This window comes from Myiozetetes cayanensis, unplaced genomic scaffold (assembly GCF_022539395.1).
Source record: "Myiozetetes cayanensis isolate MyiCay16 unplaced genomic scaffold, myiCay2020 scf5-8, whole genome shotgun sequence".
NCBI classification, from domain to species: domain Eukaryota; kingdom Metazoa; phylum Chordata; class Aves; order Passeriformes; family Tyrannidae; genus Myiozetetes; species Myiozetetes cayanensis.
The window spans coordinates 85,924,049-85,948,535 of NW_026087742.1; the positions used below are offsets into that span (position 1 = coordinate 85,924,049).

General features: G+C 42.1%; 1 protein-coding gene across 5 annotated transcripts in view; it reads right to left on the reverse strand.

Annotated features, from left to right (window-relative positions):
* Nucleotides 1–22,567, reverse strand: part of CRACDL (CRACD like) — a 42,996-nt gene extending 20,429 nt beyond the window's left edge. For all 5 annotated transcript variants that reach the window (XM_050332224.1, XM_050332226.1, XM_050332225.1 and 2 more), the window contains exons 1-6: nucleotides 22,286–22,567; nucleotides 22,140–22,203; nucleotides 4,781–4,857; nucleotides 3,673–3,838; nucleotides 874–1,009; nucleotides 331–495 (exon numbers count right to left, since the gene is read on the reverse strand). In XM_050332224.1, coding sequence (XP_050188181.1) covers nucleotides 331–495; nucleotides 874–1,009; nucleotides 3,673–3,838; nucleotides 4,781–4,847 — 534 coding nt within the window. In that variant the 5' untranslated portion in view covers nucleotides 4,848–4,857; nucleotides 22,140–22,203; nucleotides 22,286–22,567. The remainder of the gene's footprint in view (nucleotides 1–330; nucleotides 496–873; nucleotides 1,010–3,672; nucleotides 3,839–4,780; nucleotides 4,858–22,139; nucleotides 22,204–22,285) is intronic.
* Nucleotides 22,568–24,487: the final 1,920 nt, after the last annotated feature.

The window sequence follows — 24,487 nt, forward strand, 5'->3', positions numbered from 1 at the left end:
CTCAAGGGGGAATACAGATTTTTCAGCCTTTTTTTTATGCCTGGCAGCTCTCTGTAGTCCTATAAAAACCACAGCATTCCCATGCATGCACACAAACACATCCTCTTCTTCCTAGTTCTGCATTTTCTGGTGTGATATTTATATTTTAACAGGAACAGCGATTCTAAGTAGCTGTTTACACAAAGAGAGAGCATTTTGAGTAAGGTATTTCTGAATTGTTCAGTGATAAAATAGGGATACATATAGCAAACCAAATAACTTATTATGCCTTCCACACATAGGTAAAACAGGTCATTGAACACTGATTTTGTCAACACTGGAACCACTCACTCTTGTTCTTGTGCCTGAGTTTAGGCTTTCATGGAGCAAAGACATTTCTGGAGGGCTTCTGGGTAATCCATCATCTTCAGAACTGGTCCCAGCATCCTCTGTTCGCTTTGCATGAAGTCCAAACGGAGGTGGAGGTCCCAATTTCATGGTAGGCTGGAGTTTCAGCTTTAGTGTGGCATAAAATACATTAGCATATGATGGTGATGGAGGTTTTCCCAGAACATCTTTTAGCTCGGGTCAATGAGTTACCGTTATTTTAACTTCACAATTGAATGATCCAGAGCACAGGACATCTGACTTCAGATATTCTCTTAGGGAGCCCAACAATCTATCCAATTATTAGCTATCACTTAAGTAGAACCAAGATACTGCTGTCAAACATGATACTGCTGTCAAATTAACAAATGTAACATTCAACGTAAGCTGCAGACAGATATTACTTACTAATCAAATGTTCAACTACAAATATTAGCCCCCAAAAAATCAAGTCTGTAAACAAATTCCACCTCTTGCATTTGAAAAAAAATATGTTGTGTAAATTACCTGTAAAGCTCTAATCCGGTCAGAAATGTTTTCTTGAGAAAACACTCTTACTGGCCTTGCAGGCTCTTGCCCAGTCTCAAGGATGAAAATGCTATCATGTGACAAAGCTCTGCTTCCCATAACGCCTTTATGTGTCCTAGAATAATATAACAAATGAGTGAAAACATACAGAATTTTTCACCACTTCTTTTAACTGGGGTGGTCTGTTGAATGTGGAGCGGGAGACAGGTGTGCACAGCACACTTCGCAAACAAGATTCCAGACTTCTCCATGAATACAATATTCAGGCTAATCTAAGTAACATCGTTTAAAAATAAAAAAAAAATTTGCAAATGCTGTAACCAGTCACGTTAACAAACTGCATCAAGGTTAAAGAGAGTTTAACCCCAGAAAATGAGTTATATCTTATGGAAAAAGCTACTGCCCCCTGGCTGGAATCCAGCAGCTGGGTGGTGTGACAGTGCCACAGGCAAGCCCAGACGCAAAACGAAGGAGTTCACATAAATGAGCCTGTACCAGACCCTGGACTGACTTCTCGCTAATGTAAGAACGTGTCTTGGAAATGACTGACCATTACTACAGGGAGAATAAGTACCTTTTATTATCTAAATGTGGTACATCATTTAATGTTTCTCTGCCATACAGATCATTAGCAAAAATATTTCAGGCAGTGTAGGTCTCACATAGAATCATTTGCATAAATCCTTACAAGATCCTTACAAGGTGCTGTGCTTTATATCAAGACCCCTGGGATTTTCTGTTACGAGAGTGCAGAACACAGAACTGTTTGGGTTCATGTAACTGTCAAGTTAATTGACCATGCATTCGTAAAAAAAAACCAAAACAAAACACAAAAACCCTGTGTATTTTTGGATCTTAGATACCATCATAGGGACATTCAAGACAAACATAAACAAACCTGGCAGAAAGTAACATTATTCTCATAATGGCTGCTATAAATATGTTTGATAAAACAATGGCAGGAAAAAGTTGATCTGTATTCTTGCTGCAGAAGGAAGGAAAGCTTCCTACTTCTGCTTAATGCATTAGAGACATTAGAAGAACATTTTATCTAAATGAAAAGGTGATCTCTGCAATGCATCCAAGGTCAGACAGATCTATAGCAATTTGCAAAGTAGGTGCCAGTCAGGGCTGCAGTGGCTGCCCAATTCACCAACATTTTACAAGGACTGTGACAGCACCCAGATAAGCAGTGCACATTTATCCCAGCATGTTATCCTCCTTTTCTCCTTCTATCAGATGCATAGCTCCCATATGCACAAAGGAGGTACTCTGGATGTCTCCTCAGATTATGAGTGTTCAAATTAATTTTCCTTCCTTTCAGAGAATTCCCTGGTCTTTGTCTGTCTAAACAAATATTAAGAAACAATAATGTAACAACTCTTAAATTTAGGGCACAGCAACACGGCCAAAACAGCCAAAGGTTGTACTCACTTGGACATAACCTCGTGGAGTCATTCACAAGTCAAAGAAAATCTCATCATCTATGTCTTATTAATATGTTGTCAAACAACAACACTACAGACCACTTGATGCTGCCAGCCCAGAACTCCTGGGGCTTTAAGATGGACTAACGCGACTGTTGCCAATGACACAAAAGCGAAGAAAAAACCCCCAAGGAAACCCCAAAACAAACCAAACCAAACAAACAAAAATTAATTGTTAATAATTTCTTTTGGTTGTTTGGCGCTGCCTGGTGGCCACATCGTATAATGTTTTAAAATGGACAGGATGGTTTTTCTTTCTCATCCCTGAACACAGCAGTCTCTCGCTTGAGGACCAGGAGGCTTGTTCTGAAAGGCAAAACATCCACCAATGCAAGGACATGCTTTCTAGGCAGCCAAGGGACTCTTCAGTCCCTCTCTCCATCCAGGAACACATCTGAACTTTAGACTGGGCTACTCGTGATTACCTTTCATAGTGGGTAACATTTTTGGCAAAGCCAGAATGAAGACAGGATTTTCAGAGGCAGATGGATACACAGGCTGGGATTCATCTGGTCTAACTTCAGACATTAAACCACAGGTATTTATATCAGAGTTGGTCAGCTCTGGCTCCTGTTTACATTCAGTGGGGAGATATAGGCACTTCTTGGAGCCTGTATCATGCACAAGGATGATACAAGCTTTCTTACTAATGTTAACTTCTCTGTGATAACTATAAAATGCTGGTGACTAACAATCCCTGTCCATGGCAGAGGGGATGAAACTGGATGATCTTCAAAGTCCCTTCCAACTCAAACTAATCTAAGAATCCACGGATCTGTAACTCAGGCGCAGACATTTGTCCTTTGGTCGAATGAATCCCATGTAAACAGGGGAAATAAAATCTTCAGAGCCTCTGGTTACTGCTGACTTCATTTGCAGTCATCCCCTTACTCCTTCCTTGCTTTCAAAACCTCATGTAAATGGTTAGGCAACTAAATTTCTTTAAAAATCCTTAGGACTTACATTTTAGGGGCATAAGGCAACCCTGGTAGGATATAAGCTGAGTGTCTAACTCATTTCTGAAGATGGGAATGACGTTCTTTTGAAATGATAACCAAAGCCTTGTTTATGATTAAATGAAAGTTTTTTAGTTCATATTTCTTGCTGCACCCTATCCAATTACCTTCTGATTTGTCTTGCATCAGCCATTTTAATTTGCACTTTCCTAGAAAAAGCAACTGCTTGAAAATTCAGCGTGCTGAACAAGAGGAGGCAAACTTTGGTGTGTCTTAAATGTACAAACATTGTAGCAATTCTGTATTTGTTTACCAGAGAGAGTCCAAAGACTTACTCAAGTTCATCTTCAGAGTCATAATTAATGCGCATTTCATGAGAGGCCGCAACATCACTTGTTGACTGGCACAACTTCAGATTGCTGCTTGCAGAAGACGGCGTCTCTTTCCTTTTCTTTTTACCGAAAAACTTTTTGAAAGATTTGAACTTTGATTTTTTCTTTCCTAAGTGAAGAAACATAAATAAGATGCAACCAGCAGTGTGTGCAAATTTGGGAACAATGATAATTCCTTTAAAACTTCCTGGAAAATGCAATACAGTCCACTCTTGCATTAACGTCTTTCAAGACTATCCTGTTAGCATGAAATTACTATTATCTTGAAGAATAGATTGCAATGTTTATGAGACATAAGAAATAACCGATGGTGTAGAATCGTTCCTAATAGAGTTTCTACTTGCTTCTTCAGGTAATTAAACTGTGAAGGAAAAATTTGGTCTTAACAGCCTGGGATATGGAAACGAAATTACAACTTGGAAACCCACTGCCTTTGTTCAGCAAGCTAAACAGTGGTGATAAGGGAAGTGTTAGCAAAACCAATTTAAATGTAGAAAAGGCTTACATAGGTGAATGTGCAGTGTCGGGAGGCTAATGCTTTTAAAGTGTTGGTTTTATAACACATCCCAGAATATTTTGAATGCTAATTATAAGACTCAATGGATCACAAAGTATTAAACTAGAAATCAAGCAATAACCTTGAAAAGCAATTCTAGTCTGCTCAGTGAGGGAAGACCTGAATTAGGATCAGTTGCAAGCTATGTGAAGGAAACTATTTAAAATTAAATCAGTGTTTTGCACAGGACATTCCAACAACTTGTGCCTGTCCCATTTAAATTGGCATGACAGCCCTGTGAGGCATCCCTGTCAGCATTTCACTTACTCTCACATCTTGTTGGGTAAAAAAGTTAACTTCGTCACAAGATGCTACAAAATTCTTATTTCAAGCCACTGCAAAGGTTAAAAATATATAACAGCTCTTGGAAACGGGAGAAGAGAAAGGCAGAATGCATTCTCTAAACAAATAGATTCACTTCTATGTTAGAACTAAAGCACTGAAGCTCAAGAAATCACAGCAATTCTCATTCACTGGGAAAGGGTGCAATTCTACCTGAAGTGTCCTCTCCATCTCCTTCAGTCTCTCGCACCTTAGGGTCCATTATCCTTGAGGAACTCATGTTACAATCACTAAAGGAGGTGGAAAAAAGTGTTAAGTCATATCAACAAAATAACACTACTTCACTATATATGTACATACATACAGACAGACAAGCTACTAAAATATAAAAATATAAAATAGAATAATATGTGTATGTTTACATATGCCTACATATGTAGGTATATGTAAACATACACTTCTAAATATATGTGTGTATATAAATAAACGTACATAAAGTGTAAAAGTAGCCCATGTGATACTTATTAGGTTAAGGTATAATAAATTCCACAAACTATTTCCACTTTCAGGAGACAATAGTACATGACAGTTCAGTTGACCAACTTGCCCCTCCAGTCTGAAAATTGGTGAATTCTCAAATGCTTCTAAAAATATGCATCAGAGGAGGTGGGCTTCTTTGATTCTCCCTTTCTGAGCCTATTTAAGACCACAGACAACATGATAATTATAGCAATTTGGGTAAGTGTACAAGTAACAATAGTGAAGAACCCCATGTATTTTTCCTATATTTACAGCCAACTTGAAGCATTCTACAGATTGTAGTTTTCCTTCCTTTTTAAGCAACTTGTGAAAAGGTAATGACTCTTCTAAATAGTTTGTTCGTACAGTCAACAGAAAAATACAAGTAACAAAACAATTAATTTTCTTATTTTCTTCTCTCCTCTTTTTGGGATATTTTTGGAAGTAAAGTATCACTTTGCTTATTAAGGTTCCTAAATTAAAATATATTTCCAAAATCGTACATGCCCCAAGCCTGAAGACAGTTTATCTGTAATTTAAATTGCATTTCCAGAGTAGCAGTCTGTTTGTGCTCTCTTTTCTTCATCTGAAGAGCCAAAATTTCATGGTCAGGGCAGAATAGTCATGGACGCCACTGACTGGGTAGTGAGTTAAGTGCTGTAGAGTCCCTCTGTGGGCTCTTGTGGTGACAGATGCTCATGCCACAACCTGGATGGGAGGGTGAATACACTGTGGTTGTTTTGATCCCCTGAAGTACCAGGAGACTTAGATTCGTAAATTCAAAGAGTTAGTGAAATGGGAATGAAACATTTATTACTCAAATCTAAATCACAACGCATCACCTGAACAGTCAGCAGCCACTTGAGCTGGGCCATGACAAATGCCTGCACGGCAGCCACAGCAAAGGCCCCTCTGCTCCCACAGGCTCCGGGGCTTCTGTGACAGCTGGACCCACACCCTGGTTGTAAAACACCCCCTGCCACCACCCGTTGGGAAAACAAATCAGAATTAAACACAATCATGAACAACTTTTGGTTGGAAATGTAGGAAAAATCAGTAAGGAATCAACCCTGTTGGTGTGGCACTGGAACAGGTTGCCCAGAGAAGTTGTGGATGCCCCATCCCTGACAGTGTTCACGGCCAGGCAGGATGGGGCTTTGAGCAACACTAGTGGAAGGTGTCCTGCCCATGGAGGGGGGTTGAAACTAGATGGTTTCTAAGGTCCATTCCAACACAAACCATTCTGTGATTCTAGGATACATTTATTTTTAAAGTAAATGCCCACTGGGAGATGACAGATAAATATGTTTTGTGGGCTGCGGCATATCCTGTCAATTATTAAAGAAGGTGTCTCAGATTCATGTTGTCACATTGCAGTAGCAATGGAAGGAGTGTAAATCAGTACCTTTAAAGCTTTAGCTGTCATATTCATGCCCTGTAGCATCTCATAAGCTACACACATCCAGAACTGGGATCCTACAGTCAGTCTCTATATAAATTATGGATGACATAACTCACATCCCCATCTGTGGCCCACTGGCAGAGCCCCACTGCATCCAGCTGCACTCAGGTGAGGGTGTTTTGGGTTTTTTTATCCAAATGTTCGTACGCCATACTTCACTAGTGCTCAATAGCAAAGCCACTGGGGGATAAATACCCACACAATGAAAATGTTAGTTTGAAACATTCAGGCAAGTATGAGCCAGTTCCCTCTGGCAAAATTCAATCAGATAGTATATTATATTTCTGACAAACCAGAATTGTGTTGCTGTCCCATCACATCCCAAACCTTGGCAGCCAAATTTCTAGAGAATAAAACCAATTTAAAAAAAAGTTAGCTCTGCCACAATGTGTGAGAAAATTTGTGTGACTGATTTGTGACATCTGAGGTCACAAAGAATGTTTCCACTGGGTGCCCCAAACATTTAGGGACACTAATATGTGGCCAGGGGTGCAGCACACATAGAGGAAACAGAAGGACACTGAACCCCGATGAGCTCTTTCCTTGCCAGCCATGTGTCTTGAAGTAAGATCCTCAACCTTCTGTCCTCATGCAGCAATTCCTCAGGTCTGCCATGTTTTTGCTGTTCTCTAACATTTGTTTAAGAATTACTGTGTCTTTCCAGGAAACACCCAGGACCCAAGGAAGGCAGCCTGCCTCCACTGTGCTTTTGGGCATGTCTTTTGCAAAGGTGCAGAAAGAAGGAGTGAGGTACCTGGCCCGTGTTGTGCAATTTGGTGAACTCCTCATATAGAACTTGTTTAGCGTAACTTGCTGAGCATCAGGAGCTAAATTTGCTGAAGCCTTAGGCCACAAGCTGTGAATTTTCACCTAGATATGTTGAACTTTATCTAGTCAAGTAAAAGAAGGCTGCAGAGCCAGGTCAAGACAGAAGATACAGAAGCAACTTTCATTAACAGAAATTGCACAGCTTTAGAGATAAGAAATGTCCTGCCTAGAGGCAGTGAAAGGATACAAAGCAGAACAGAAGACCCCAGATCCTAGTACTACTGATCTGAACTGCTGCATGAAGGGTGAGGAATTTTGATTGTAAGGGTATAATTGCCATGGGGTTTCTTGGTTTGATGCTCCCCCTTGGAGGCACCCAGCTCAAGTCGTAGTTGCATTAATAAAAAATTACTTTTATAGAGAAATCTACCTCTCAGCTTACAAATTCAGTAGAAACCTAGAGTAAAACCCTACTGTGATGGCTGGCATGTATAGTTTTTCGTAAGTCTGGCAATGCAGTGGGACTCTAGGCAACCGCCATCAGATCCTCTCATCTCCAAATGTCCAACTCCTGGCCCTGAGTGACTTCACCTGGGAACTTTGGGGATAGGAGGCACCAACCAGTGAGTGTTAAAATTCTGCTACCAAATTCTAGGTGTTCTGGGTCCAGGTGGGTTTGACTCCCACCTTGGAAGCATGCTAGGAGAAGTGTGTGAGGCCTTATCCGCATAAGGCACACAAATTTCACATACAGTTACGGGGAACATACCCAGGAAAGAGAAAGGGATGCCCTTAGCCAAAGTACCAAAAAACTGAAGGAAAATAGATGTCACTTCAGGTCTACCAAAAAAATCAACAATAACATAGCATAAGGAAGACTGGCCAGCACTTAGAGGAGCGGGGGTATGGCTCCATTAAGGACCCTTTGAATTTAAAAAGGTGGCTATGATACAGGAAATTTTGGAAAATGAAAAACTGCAGCAAACGGATTATTGGTATGTATGGGATAATTGGGCATATGACCACCATGAAGAAGATGGTAGAAAACGAATATGAAAACCTTGTGGAAGAACTTTAGCTGCAGCAATTGTGAGTAATTTAACCAAGATGCCTGCAGAACCAGTCTCAGCAGTACCCTATACTTCTCCCTCCTTCTTGCTTGCTGGTTCTTCACCAATTATTTCTGCTGTCCCCAACGCTTCTGCTGGGCTTTACGCTGTGGTGTCTAACGCTATCCTTAATCCTATCACAGTGGAGGCAGTGGTGGTGGGGTGCATGTATTTTGTGTGAAACGCTCCACCCATACCTCAAGTGTTACATGTATACACACCCATCACCCCTGGAATCCTGGGGAAATCATATGCCTAGGTTCAAGCTGATATGCATTGTTATTTTATATTAATTGTTCTGGATATGATCCATCCTGGACCAATGCTGGCCTGCTGCTGAGGGAGTTGTTCCATCTACATGAGCAAGATGAGACATTTGAAAAAAACATGAAGTTGACCCTACCGCCAGGCAGTGGTCAGATTTCTGGCCTCAGATTGATGCTGGTCAGACACAGGTAATTGCCAAACAGTGTTTGGAGATCTGATAAATGTGATTAGAGCTTGTGAGGAGACAAGGGTAAATTGAACTGAACTACAGAAATGTAGACAGAGGCCAGAGGAAAGCTCAGCAACTACGGAGAAAGATTGTAACAGGTTTTGTTGAGGTATGGAGGAATGACTCACCACAATTTTAATATGTTATTATTTACTATAATAAAATACAGCAGCAAGTGTATTTGGGACCAAGCTGCCTCTGACAACTGAAACTATTTTACGGATTACATGCCAGCATGACAAAGAGAAAATTAGAAACATATTATATTACCTGGAGGTTCTAGACTTGTACAATACCTAAACGATCTGTTACTTGCCAAGCAAGACACATGAAGATTGTTTGAAAGATACTGTTTGTCCATATACTGCTTTAGCAGGTCATCCAGGGATTTCTTTGTTCAAGGACTTTCTTGGGAGATGCCCGGCTCAGGGCATCTTTTAAAATGTACTTTTACAGAGAAGTCTGCCTTTCAGCTTATTGGTTCAGTGGAAAACTAGTTGAACCCAGTTATAGTGGCTGGCCTGTGTAATTTCCATAACACCAGGTCCCACCAGCACTGCCAGAGTCATCCCTAGACAGCTCAGTGTCCACCTGGGGGAAGATATGTCTGCTTTGCTGTGGGAGGAGCTGCTGAAGAGACCTAGGCAGGGAGGAAGGCCGTCCAGAAAAGATAACTTTGGATGGAAGCAGAAAGCAACTCAAGGTGAGGGTCAGTGGCACCCAGGGTGCAGGAGACGACATAGGGTCTCTGCCTTCTGCACAGGAACCCAGAGGCTGATATACCCAGCAAGGAAATGGTTATTTTAAATTATGGCCCCAGACATTTGGGTCAGGTAAGCAATATTGTTTTTGCAGTGGTGTGACTGTAAGGCTTTTATAAAAACAACCCCTCAACTCAGCATGGTAAGGATTTGGTTTTCAGTTGAAAAGGCAAGTTTCTAGCCCAGACCTGCAGCTGGGTGTGACTGTCCCAGGCTGATGGTGGCTGACATAAAGGAGGAGGTGGCAGCAGCCCTGGTAGCAGTCACTATGTTGTGCAAACAAGCATTACAAGGACAGTGAGGCGCGGCCACCTGCCCCGTACCAAGGGTGAGGGAGGAGCTTTGTTGCTGCTATTACCAAGGGGAGATTTGTTTGTGTCACACATGCTTCCTCAACCTGAGAACGGTGGCAGGGGGAATCAGCAGAGGAGACTGGAAGAACTTGCAAAGCACTTGTGGGGTAGTGTGCTGCTGATCAGTTTTCAGAAATACCCTCGAAAGTCAACAAATCCATTTTTAGCAAACCTTGGTTTAAAGCAAATACTGAAGCTGAGACTTAATCACTTGCTTGAGAGTTTTGCCAAGGGAGGTTCCCATAGGAGCAATATCCCAACACAGTGTGAAGAGATACTGGCCCCCACTGAGCATCCAGTGGCTGCCAGAGATCCCTCCACAATGCTCTGCAAGCAGGTGCTGCCTGGCTTAGTATCTCACCAAACCTAGCTGTAGACAATCACATTCATTTCCACCTTAAAATTTATGATGACATTTTTATTAACATAGAGGAAAGCTGGTTTTTTCTTTTAAATGCTTCTTCTGCTGAACACTGCTAGAGAAACATTGGTGCTCACCTGTTCAATACCACCACCAGGAGATAACTCTATTTTCTTTCCCAAATATATAAACTCAGAGAACTGTTCTATCTGTATCTTCCCTTTTTTCCTTCACTATAATGTATTTGAACAATATCTTTTTTCAATCTTTCAAGCTTTTTGCTCAATGTCTGTAACAAACCCTCCAATATTAATACATTCATCACAGGAAAGATTTGATCAAAATGCGATACTTAAGAGGAGAAACAAAAAAAAAACCCAAAGTCCAGAGTTTACCCTTGGTATGGCTATAACTGCTTCTCACTTTCTTACTTCCCTGATGTAAAAGGAGACTTGATTTTTTGCTCTGGAGCTAAATTTTTTCTTCCTCAAGCTTTGTTTAAAATCTGTGATGGTCTACAAATTTAGCAGCTGTGCAACGACACCACTGACAAAATCCAGCAGCTTTGAATCAGCACCCACTGGGATAGGGGGTATTCATTGTGCACTTATGCTTGGATCTAGAGGCTTGGCTGCACAGCAGGACTGCCGAGCTTTCTCATTTCTAGTTTCCCCAAGGATTTACTGAAGTCCATCACTTAACTAAATCATCCTGTGATCTGAAGACTCAGTAGGATTTGCATCCTAAAGAAGCAGCCTGCATCACTTCTCCCTTGTTAGCAAGGGCAAGATTCACCACACTGCTGGCAGTTGCACCCTTTTCCTCTTTTATTTTTTTTCCCCCTCCATTATATGTGTGGATTTTTTCACAATGGAATAGCAGAGGTGCCTCGTTTATCAATTTATTATGAGATTTTATAAGCTAAAAATGTCTGACACTAAACTGCTAAATATTACCCATTTATAACAGTATTTTTTGCTATATTGGGCTTCTCCCAGCAGAGAATGATATTACATAGCATTAAAGATCAAGGGGGAGGAAGGGGAAGAAAAAAAAAAGGCAAAAAAGAAACAGGAATTCTCCTCTAGCTGAGATAGTAACCAAACCAAAACCATCCAAAATACCAGGGGCAAAGACTCAGGCAGGTGTTTCTCATCCTCCCACTCTCTGAGGGCTCAGACCTGAAATTAAGGCACCATTCAGGGGCCACACAGCCCCTTCTTCTGTCACTTGGACTGCAGAAAAGGGACAGCTCAAAGTTTCTAGAGGTAGCAAGCCCAGGGTGCCTGCTATGACCCCCTGCCAGCTCCAGGAATGTCAGCAGTGCTTTTCCAACTCTGGAGATGCTCCAGCTCTCCAGCACGTGTATTAGCGAGAGCACCACCCAAACACAGCCCCAGGACTCCATGCCTCGGCATAGCATAGGTTCAAAAGCGTGCTGTGATCACCTGCCTCCCACGCAAAGGTTTATCCCTGCAACTAGGGGAGACCTGGTGCTGAAAACATTGCACAGCGGAGTGTGATAGAAGGAAGTGCAGGAGAGCAGACAGGTATTCACACAGTGCAAGAAACCCTGCTGTTCAACACGCCCCCTCTGCTCACGCTTTCTCCTACTAACAGAGATCCCAACATCAGCCCCTCCTTTCAAGCTCCCAAACAACCTTCAGTGCTCCCAGGTGATAATGCTTGAGGCCTAGACAAAACTAAACCTCTCAGAGTGTGCCCAATTACAAAATCCTTTCCAAAAGCCATCCATCATCTTGAGCTTATGTTACTAAGATAAACCTCTTCTCTCCACCCCTGCTCCTGCAACAGGAGGTCTGGGAAGCATAGTGAAAGTGCTATCCCTGAGCTAGCACAGCACATATGAGCCCAAATATTAGGAGTGTCCACATGAGTGAGATGCAAGTCTCTGGGAATCCAATTAGTTTGTATAAACACATCCAAAAAGCTCACAAAAAGGACAGGAGAATTTGATAACACTGCAACTCCATTTCCAAAGCCATACATCTTCCTGCTCCAAGCCTTTCTTTATGTCAAAGGAGTTTCACTTTTCATTTTTTATTCTGCCTCCAATTTTTAAATCAAGAGAACAACTGCACCTGAGTGCATGTTTACATACACACAGCCATCCTAGGAGTTTTATCCAGACTCCCAACACTGTGACTGCCTTTCTACCATATGTCAGCACCTATACAAGATCTGTACATATTCTACCTGTGTCCCCATCCTTTTTGGATTATTAAAAATAATTTAACTAAAGAAGACATTTCCTGAGAAAACTACATTGGTTTCCACTATAAAATCTATATAAAATATCAAAAATAAACTTCATGCCAAAATAAGAAGAAAAACACCCTTTCACTTTTTGTACATGACTTTAACTTTTGTTTTCAAAGTTGGGCAGGCAATCACCTCCTTCCATTTTGTTCAAATGTTGTGAATCAGCAAGCAAAAACTACTACTTTGCAAAGGCTCTGACTTCATGTGTTCTCTGCTTGTTTTAATAATTTAGTGCAGATGCTGTTAGCACCTACTTGTTTATGCCGACTGATGTCCATGGGGACATCATCTTCAAAATGTGGTATTTTCACAAATGGTTTGCTGTCTAAGTGACAGTTTGCTATCCATCCTTATCTGTCTCGCACTGAAGCTGGTACACTTTCCCAATCTTTTCTTATGTGCATTACTGGCAAATAAAAGGTATTGCTTCTTTGCTTGTGGCTAACATTTTTCTCCAGCTAATGCTACCCTTGTAGCATGCTCTCATGGTAAAAGAAAATTTGCATATTGCACAACCACACTGGTGTGGGGAGAGCCTGTGTGCCACTCCTCACGCTCAGAGCAAGGCTGGCTGCACTTAGCTTTGCTGCCAGCATCCTCTCCATGGCTGCACAGGTCCTAGGCCAGCATCCAGGTGAGAGCACCCAGCCTGAACACAAAGTCAATGTCCTTCTCTTTTAAAATTCTGCCGTTTAGGGATCCTCCGATCCTGTTCCCAGTCACTGACAAAATTAATAGAGCTAGCTGTGATTGATTTGCCCTTTCTCTCAGAAATGGCTAACAAAAGTTAGCTGCCCCAGCACATAATCTCTTCTAATCCTCTTCCTTGTGCCAGAGTTTGCTACTCCTTCAACCCCCAGCATTGGTGGAGGTGGAGGAGTAGGAAGCTGTGGTACATGGACCAGCTATGAGTAACTACTGACACACTCCTGCCTCTCTGCACCAGCCCTTGCTTTTGCAGTACTCATATCTACCACTCAAATCCCTGTCGCATATGGTCGTGTATGGTGGTGCTGGATGTCCCTGTGATCACTGAGAGAAGAGACCACAGGATGTTGAGTAATAAAATACCTCCTAAAAGGAAGACTAGAGAGAGGACATTGGATAGAGTTTGCTGCATGGGCTCTACATCCGAGCCTTTGTGCAAACAGGGCAAGGCCTGCCATGAACACCATGTGAGGCTTTAGGGGCTACAACAGGAAAAACGGAAGATGTACCAGGTGCATCTTCCCAAGCCTTTCAATGGGCTTTCTGGGTATTCAGTTGTTCTCACGTGCTTCTTTCACTGCTCTTGGGCAATGTGTGTTTTCCTTTGTCTTACCAACCCAGACTCCAGTCTGGTGCATCTGCCTCTATTATTCCAAAGCTGTGCAGATTCTCTTGTTGGATCCTCACCAGCCCCTCTGCCATGCCCCTGCCAACAGCGCATTCCTTTCCCTATTACAAGCACGACGCATTTCCAAAGGATGGGGGGGAAACACTGCATTTCTACCTGGTTTTTTTTCTTCAAGAATTAATAGTCCTTCCTTCCCCCAGCGTTTCTGAGAGAAGTGAGAAACATTCCATAAAATAAACTTTCCTCCCTAGCAGCTTTTGAAGAGGGAGCTTTCTGTTTTTAAAACACTGCATTGCTACAGAACGCACAAACATAAGAGGTCAGTGGGCACACCTAGGATTGCCTAGTCTGATGTCCAGCATAGTGCAGAGAATAGACTGTTCCCCCAGAAGGGTGAAGGGAACTTTTCTTCCCTGATAGAGCTCAGTAAGTTGAGGGTAAACACCTTGACAAAGGTTGTATTTTGTTAATGGGAAAAGCCTTAGCTTGACTTGCATGCTTTCTTTAAACAAATGAAAAAACCCAACACACCAAAAACAAAGCAAAGCAAACAACCATATGAAAGAATTACAGGAAGGGGATGGAGTTTGCATTGGCAAATAATAAAGCAAACTCATGTGAAATGTCTTATTGCTACGCAGTAACCCTTTCCCTCTTGCTTTCATTTGTTTATTTTTTGTGATTTAATAAAGGGGCTGGGAGATCTATTCTACCAACATGGAAAGCATTATTATTAAGATCTGCTAAAGTAAAAAAAGTCACATTGGGTCTCCTTCTTCCTCAGCATGAAGGGATAATAAAGACATCACTGTTTTACACAAAGACACAAGACCTCTCCCAGCTAGCTCCCTACCAGAGATCCTCTGCTATATTTAGGAGCACAAACAGCTCAACATACTACCAGAGTTTTAGGTTTGTACCAGCCATCTTTACTGACAGAAGCACAATCTGTATTTTTAACTTAAATAATATCAAGTGTTCACATAGAGTACTTTGGTTAATAACGTCCTGAAGAAGTTCATAGTTTTTGTACAATAGAAGGCTAACGACACTCAGAGTCAAGGGTCAGTGGAGTATTAAAAATTCACTGTGCCTCTCCTTGAAAAGCAATTAAAAAAAAGTAAAATGTCTTGCTTTAGTTAGAACAAAATTACATTTGATTCTACATGTCGCAGTTGCAATTACTGTTGAATTCAGCATTGGGAACGTTCCTGAAGCTATTTCACAAAAATAATTATACCAGGTCTTTTGGTATTCAGAATGAGTAGAAATATCAACACTGTTATAAAGGTTTCAGTGCCTTTAAATTCAAGGAAATAGAACAGGGCTTTCATTGATCCTTCCTTGCTTTTTTGAACCATGAATACAATAAATTGCCTATACACCTCTGTACACACACACACACACACACACGTACTTTGTGGTAAAGAAAGAGTAAGATTCCCCTGGAACCACAGCAAGCCCTGAGCAATGGCTCACTGACACCTGCTGCCCCATTAATTAGCCTAATGTAAGTGTGTTCTTGTGCAGTGCAGAGGTTAATGGGAGTTTAAGATGCAGAAAAGTGTTTAGAAGTACATGGAATGAGATCCCTGTTCAGCTTTATCTGCTATTCTGAAGGCAACTCGGTGGGCCAAGTTAACCAGATAAGGAAGTCGATTGCTAACATCTAGAGCTGAACTTGGCCCAACTTTCACAGGTATATAATCAGTGGTGTTGTCAACAGTGTCATTTTAACAGTTTTATTAAGTTTCTGTGAAAGTTAATGACAAATCTTTTAAAATGCCATGTTCATTTGAACACAGAATATAGTTATATCCCAGGCCTACTTCCAAATATTTTGCTGTTAGTGTGATGAAAATTAGAGTCTGGTTTGGGCACAATTAAAGAGGAAAGTGAATGAAATAAAGAGACTAAGCTGGGTTTTACCAGCTTCCTTAGGAATTCCTATGCCGGAAGGATGAAATAATTATTGTGATCATCTATGAACCATGTGCAGAACAGTTTAAATACCATATATTTAAAGTAGAAGGAAAAAAAAAAGGAAGTAGTGAATGCAAAGAGAATTAAATAAACATTTCTAAGAGAAACCAAAGCCCTTCCAGGCAGAGATACACCAGCCAGCCAGCTGAGACTAGACAGAATGTAAGCAGGTTGATTTCCAGGAGCTGCTCATGAAAGGTGCCATCAGGGGCCCTCAGTCCTCAGCTTTACCTCGTTTCAGCCCACACCACTCTGCTGAACCAGCTGCAGTCGTGCGCTAACCTGGAGTCACCTCGGATGCAGGGATAACAAGAAGCCATGTCTTCAGCCCAAGGACTGGTTCGCCCTCCTGGGTCATCCTAGCACGAAGGAGCGGCAAGGATGGAGTGAGATCCATCTGAAGCCACGGGATGGCAGCGGGACGTGGTGGGGAAGGGGAGCATTGTCCCCTGCACTCCCTCTGTAGACTGCAGACTCTGAGGCCAGCTTCCTACCCAACATCCACACGGTCTGCCCAAGAGGTACAGCCACTGTCAGCGCAATCTCAATCCTCTGAAATTTCCCCGGGCAACAGCACTCACATATTTCAGCAATAACTGCTACCTTGTAAACACATTCCACATTCCTGTTGCATTAAACCCCACAGGTCAAATGCAAAGCTGAACAGCCTCTTGTCTGACTGTTGTACAAGGCTTGCTCTGAGGCAGTACATGTAGCAGGCTCTTATTTGGAAAGGACCTTCTTTAGTCTCTTTTGACCCTTTCTAATTCAGGCCCTCTCAGCTTTCAACTGATAATCATTTTCTTGAGCCCTGATGGGAGACAGATGAGCCAGGGGCTCCTTTATCTTTCCTCCAAGTAAAACTCAGAGCACTTCCTGAGAAAAGAGCATGAGATTTTTAACTCAAGGTCACAGTAATATATGACTACCTCAGGGATTTCAGATAGGAGTCCAGTTAATTTGGACAGTCTTCATAACCCAAATAATTTCCTACATGAAAAGACTGGAAGGTTGCTTTCTATCCATACCACAATAAACATCATGGCTGAGTCCCTTCATCATTGTTTGGAACCTTCCTTCACACTCTATAGGAAAAACAGGATTCCACAAACGTAACTTTTTGTCATTTACTCCTTCATGACGTGTACTTCCAAACTTTTAATTCTTACTATCCACTCAGGACATATTTGTCTTCATGTGTTTGAAAGACAAAAAATACTTTGTAGCTCTTCTCTCCTCATATGCTTGCAGGTCTGTGCTCCAAACGACAATCTGTGCTCCAAAGCAAGGATATAAGCAAATAGAAATAACTGCCACTTGCTCAGATTCTTGTTTTCTCCTTTGCTCCTTCCCTGTAGCAACAATCTCAGCAAATATAACCTCTGGCCAGTCATTCTGCATGTATAACCTCCAGTCGCCACTTCAGACTTACAGACTTTCGGAAGTCAAAATCCTGAATGCAGCTTAATAGTTTTTACTGCCATCTTGACAGAAATCTAGAGCCAAGTCTCCAGTGCACTCTACACCACCTGCACAAGCCCACTTATTCCCTTGGACCAGGAAATAGAAAGCATTTCACGGAATCACAGAATTATTAGGATTGGAAGGGACCCCTGGAAATCATCTGGTCCAACCCCCCCAACAAGGCAGGGTCACCCAGAGCAGGTGACACAGGAACATGTCCAGATGGGTAGGTTTTGAATGTCTCCAGAGAGGGAGACTCAATGACCTCCCTCGGCAGCCTGTTCCACTGCTCTGTCACCCTCAAACGTAAAGAAGTTCTTCCTCATGTTGAGGTGAAACTTCTTGTGTTTTAGTTTATGGCCATTGCTCCTTGTCCTGTTCCTGGGCACCACCACCAAGAGCCTGGCACCGTCATCTTGACACCCACCTTTGAGATATTTGTATGCATTAATGAGATCCCCTTTCAGTCCTGCCGTCTCTAGACTAAGTCCAACTCCCCGAGTCTCTCCTCATAAGAGAGATCAAATGCTTTTCCTGATGTTCTTCAAGCAGCATCTCAGAGTAGGGACCAGTCTGCCATGTAGAAACAGCGCTCAGCTCCAGGCTGAGCTTTGCCGGAGCCAGTGGTATAGACTGAGGTGCCCTCTCTGGTCTAGGGCCCAGGTCCCCATGGCACCCTGTGGTGTAGTGAAATGTAGGAGGCAAAGGGAACTCGATCATGCTCCCTGCATCTCCCCAGGAAGAGGTTCCATAGATCACTGGCAGGGAATACAGGGGGAGAAATGTCTCCTTTTTCCCACATCAGCAATCGCCCTCAGTCTTCTCATTTCTGCCACTGGGACAGAAGCTCTCCCTATCCTCCTCTGACCTGAGAAACATTTTCCTTGTAAAACCCCTCACTGGTTTAAGATCTCTGGCAGAAAGCTCTCATGTGCACATTTGTCCCTGGCTGCATCTCCCTCTAGACAATAGAAAGAGGAAGACACTTCACGAATTAATAAGTCTAAATCAGTTTACTCCAAAAGACAGCCCTATGCAGAGGGTATCTCTTCCTTTCTGCCCTTTGTAAACATGATTTTCAGGTTCCTGTATAGCCTCTGGAGCTTACTTGGAATGGGAGGTAGGATGGTGGGGATGGGAATGTAGAGCCATTTGAAGACTTATCGCACTTGTCCCCAGGCTCCTTTCTTTGAATACACCACAAATGTTTTACTTCAATTCTCCAAAGCCCAATGAGATGCAGGTTATTAATTCATGACTATGACAAGATTATTATGGTTAATTTAACATGTGCAGGCACTTAACTAACTACTGTTGGGAAATATTTGTCATTAATTCAAAAATTTCCTGCCTGTAATTTGGCAGATATAGAAGAGTGCAGCAGAAATCCAGCGTGACATAAAGAGCGCTCATCTGTCATCACCTTTACATGTGCCTGTACAATGCTTGAGCTCTGCCTGATTTAAATGAGCACAACAAAATGTATTGCAGCATTCACAGATTAAATGGCACTGGCATTCAAACTCTAGAAGGAGCCCAGACATAGGAAGTGGAACAGAGAAGCACACAATCTCCCCCTGGGGAGTGAAAGGGACACCATTTGGAGAGAGGGTAGCAGAGCACTGTTCCTAATCAAAGCTATGCAAATGAAAGCTGCTTGCGTGGGCTTTCCTCCCACCTCCCATGGGTCTGCCATGATTCCTATTGAGGCAGGTGGTGCAGACTAAAACCAGTAAAGAGGTTTTATTTAGGAGCAACCTGTCTCTCAGGCATGGCACAGACCTTCAAGGTCATCTCAGCATTCCTGGGAACTCCTTGCCTCAAACTGCTGTGCTTTGCTTGCTTTCCCAGGGAGGCTGATGAAAAACCTGTGTGCACAGAGCTAGTTACAGCAACAAATTAAAGCTCATGTCCAAAGTGACCAATCTCATGGCACCTTTGAAGTGTCCCAGCATTTCTTGGTCTTTTCTGATCCCTTGGGCAGGTCCAAAGGCAGTGATGAATCATTTTGCCCACAAAGGCTCTTTACCTCTGTGTTTTTGCAAGATCTATCACTATCATATGCATCCCCGACCTATCAGGCCCTTTCTAGTACAGGGACTGCATGCACAGCCTGGACTTTTTCAGTTCTCTCATATGGTAAACTCTCCTGAGGAGCAGTATATTTTGGTACACTTAAATCTTTGAGCTTCATATAGGTGTTTCAGGATAAAATTTGGGAACATGCTACCAGGGGGAATTTCCTGAGCATTGAATCCCCTGTTGTTGCTGGCAAACACTCCACATAATCCCTTCACAGGCTGCTTAAAGTCTGATTTTGAAAATTATTCAAATTCAAATGCTATTCAAGAACTTTGTAACTCTTATGGTTAGAAATTCCCAGACTAAATGACTAGTCTATACCTGTTTATTTTTGTGTCAATGCGATACATTCTTTGTAACAGCTTTTCTGTTCTGCCAGGGGTATTTAGCAAAGATGGCCATCTCCCCTTTCAGCCTTCATCTGCAAAGCCAAACAAGCCATGGCACCTTAACTTCCTCACAGAGATAAGCTCTCTATTATCCTGGCCATCTTACTTACCCTTCTTTGCACCCACCCTACTCTGAGCTCATCTCTTCTGGCAGTCAGATGTCCAGAACTGGACACTGGATCCCAGGCAGCCTCGATAGCTAGATGACACAAAAGTCATTCTTGGATTTAAGCTCTCCAGCTCCTACTTAAGCTTGCACATGTTGACAGACAAACACAGAGGAAAGCATTTACCTGCTGCCTCTGGTCTGCTCTCTACTGCAGAGTCCAAGGACATGTTTGAGCTATTTACTATCAAGAAACGCTATTCCGTGCAAGGACAATGTTCCAATAACCTCCCCAGACTTGGCTCTTTTCTATGTCCAAGCACCCAGATGCTGATGCTGGCTGCCAATGCCAGACTACAGGACCCATTCCAGCTTCTTTTCAAACCCCGAAGTGCCGGCATACGCTCCTTTGGCTGGATTTGCAAGGGCCCGGCCATCTGTGTATCTGCAGAGTGTCTCTGGTGTAGGTATAACGTGAAACATTTAGCCCTTCACATGCAGTTGGCAAATATACTAGCTCAAGCCTGAGGAAATTCTGACCCTCTTTGCTTAGGGGTCTCCTTCCTTTCAGTATTTTAAAAAATATTTGTGAGTCACAAGAGGCAAGAGGTAGGAAATGATATATCTAACAGAGCTCCCAGCTCTGGCAGAAAAGCATTATTAAGAGGACACTATCAGGCTTTGTGAATAGAGGAAAGATCAGGAAGTGCTGGGTGACTTAATCTCTTGTGTCCCACCTATCCTATGAAGGTTCTCTTTTACTAAAAGAGCTAGATCAAAGCTCCTAAAGAGGCTTCTGCTGTTAAGTTTCTCCTGAAAGCTGTTGACCTTGAGACTGGAACAATTAAATGAAATGTGAAGCACCTCCTCAAACAGGTATTTCTCCCTCTCTGTCCTACATCACCTAACCACACAGTAGTATGAAGTTACACACTTGGGAGAGCTTTTTGTAATAAAGAACGTCCTGAACTGCATGAAGATACTGCCCTGACACATACTTTTTTCCTCTCGTCTTAAGTGGACGCATACCCTGTAAGTCCCAGGAATGAATGTATGAGCCTCCCATATGTATCTCCCGTATGTATGATAGAGACAAAAACCAGATTGGACAGGCACGCTTTGAAAAGCAGCTGCTGTATCAGGTATGCAATGTGAGACTCTGAGAATTGTTTTTCTGAATACTAAATGTGGAAAATATCAGTTGAAACTGCACTTAGCCCCTCTGAAGAAATCAGCTTCTGAATGACTTCAAGTCAGCAGTCAAATTAAACAGCTTCATATTAGAGATAATGAAAATACATTGCTTAAAAATAATCTGATCTTTTATGTTCCTATTCAAAATCCACCACTACAACCTCCTGTGCAAAAAACTTGTAAGCATGCTTGCAGTGTACATGTCCTACATGTGCAGAGATGTGCAGCCAGATCTTTGGTCACTTGGCAGGCCTTTGCTCAAGTTAACTGGAGCTGTACCAAATCATAATGGTGAAGAGCTGGAACGGACTCCTTACAGCCTTCTGAAAAAGGCAAGTTAAATAGCTTGCATGCACCTGGAGAGATTAATCTCCATGTTTTTCAAAATACGAAAACTGTATTTTCTTTGAGGAGTGGTCCTTCACAAAACTATTATGCTGGTACTGTGCCAGCAGTAGTTTAATTCCCACCATCTCTGCTATCTGTGAGTAGAGAAGATACAGCAAAAGGAAGACAATTTTTTTTTGTAAATATTTTTCTTAGAATGGCATATCACTTTAATTTTTACATTTGACAAAGGGCTTCTACTTGTAATTTATCAGAGGAAAACAAAAAGTAGTGACAAATCCCATTGTGTTACCAACCAGAGACAATGGTTGCTGGCCTCTGCAAACAATACATAGTTAGAGGAACTTACTGTGTTCCATTTCGTAAATGTGGCACAAGAAGTGAGTTGCAGCAAGAGCATAGCAACTTATAACTCTTGATCACTTAAAGATTTGCCATTAGCCAATTCTACAATAAATTAACTAGAGAAGTGTAAAGGTTGTTTTCAACAATTTCTAAACACCCACCACGAGGAACTACGGAAGACGGTTCATCTTTCCACTTAACTTTTTTACTTACCCTATGATGAAACTTTAATAAGTACAAAGGCTGGTCAATACTCCCAGAACTGAACGCTGTGCACCTGTGTAACCAAGAAACACATTTCACCTGTCAGAAAACAACCTTTAAAACACTTCAGACATAAACTTTCTTCAGCTGCTTACCTGCGTAGGTTCCTGTTTGCCAGATTCAAAAAGTAGCCTTCACAAAAGGCTACTGGTGTTTCAAAAGGGATCTGTCACCTTGCCAAACGTTTAAGTGGCAGCAAACCCAGCAAAGATACTTTCAAGTTTCCACAGAGAATTCTGAGTCTTGATTTAGCTCGACTTCGACAGTGCACCCTGTGTCTCATCAGTTATCCAGCACAGGGCTACTCTCTGCCTTCCCGAAGTGTGAGTTATTAGCACTGCCCTGATCCTTTCACCAAGTGATCCCTGTATCTAATGCGGAAGGAGTCGGTCAGAGGAGAAAGCACCAGTATACCCCAGTTGCTAGGTAACAAACAGACTACAAGCAGGGAGATCCTGACCTGAATTCTTAGTGGAGGCTGATGTTGCTCAGGAAGCTTAGCTGGGTCCCTCCTGGAAAGGGAACGCCATGCCAAAAAGTTCCTCCAGGCTTTGCAAAGGCCATGGTGTAACATCACGCAGGACAAAGGGACAGCAGCTGCTCTATTTTTATGACAAAAAGGCACCTGTTCTGAAAATAGGAACGCATGCAAAAATGCTCCTTGTGCCAATGAAACTAGAAAATTTTTAACATTAAAATAATATCCTCCTATTTCAAATCTGGTCATTAGATAAAGTGGAAGAAGCTACTCATCATGTGCACAGCCTCAGCATTAACAAATGCAATGACAGAATATTAAGCATATGAAAGTAAAAAAATAAATGTTATCCCAGACACGTATGCTATGAATCATAACACAGAAAACTGAAGAGAAGCAAATCAGAAAGTTAATGATGACAGAAGAACTCTTCATTTTCTGTCCGTGTAAATATTTTAAGTTACTGCCATGGCACTATATTAATTACTCTATTCAGCTTGCAAACTCCTTAGGATGTGTTTTCAAAAAGATGAAAAGTAAGGGCTGAGCTATACCCAAAGTGCCTCTGGGTCCCTTGGATGGGGTATACCTGACCTTAGTCAACCTGTATAGTGAGTGGAAGGAAATTATGCCTCCTCATATGCAGCATAATATAAATGTCGAAGACGCAATTATCTGGAAAAAAATGCCTGTTTCCTTTCTACTGACTCCAAGGAACATCTTGGCAAAAACAGCATAAAAGCAATGCTGTGAACACCACACGTGGCATGGCTCCCACAGGCTGGAGGGGCTGGGAGGGCTCAGGGGTATCAGTGCAGAAACAAATCTTTTCATTCCAGCTGGCTGCTTCGCATCTGGGCACATTCTCACGTGTGGGCAGCTCCCTCCTTGCTCAAGTAGGTTCTGCCAGTCCCAAATAGGAATATCTATGAGGACGTGCAGCTCAGCCAGGGCAGTAGCTCCCCTATCACCTTTGTAGGGCACACTCTCTGCAGGAGAGATTTGCAGTGGGTATACCTGCCACCCAGCAACCACATGGACAAAAGCTCTTTTAAAGAGCGGTCTCAGGCACAGAAAGACTGGCCTGTCACATCTAGAGAAATCCAGCTATGACCTTAAAAGGACATTACTCCACAGTAAACTTTTATCTGGTAGAAACAGAGTAATACTTTAATGGAAAGGAAATGCACACAAGTGTCTTTGCAGAATGCCAGCCCAGCTCAGCTGTACAATGGCACACCTAATGCACGTAGTGTGGCCCCAAAAAAGACAGTCCTTTTCATATAGCCAGGTTCAGTGTGTTCAGCACAGGCTCCTGGTCAGAAAGCAGTCTCTTAGCTACGCTTGAAATCTCTCCCTCCCCCAAAAATGTCCATATTTACTCAGGGAATCAGTCTATCCCTGCAGCAATTATAACTGTCCAAAAGCAGATAAGTATTAAGGTGCTTCAAGTACCTTTCTGAACAAGTGCCAAAACCCATCACATTAATAGGAAAATTATAGTTCTTTTGTTCATTTCCCTTCTCTCATTTTATTGCAGAAACAGGAAGAGCTCAGTGTTAAGTCCTATCCCAAAAGCACTTAAATTTTCAGACAAAATAGTTATGGATGTCATGACCTGAATTCAGCAAAGCTGAATTAATTCAGGCTTTAAATAGAGTCACAATAAAAAAAACCCCAAAACATATAGATAACCAAGAGACATTGGGAGGAAACAAACCGAAATTTTAAGATGTTAAATATATACTCACTTGCTGCTAAAGAAAAGCTGATTACGTAACAAATCTAAGTGCAAATTGGACATCATAGCTCTGTGAAT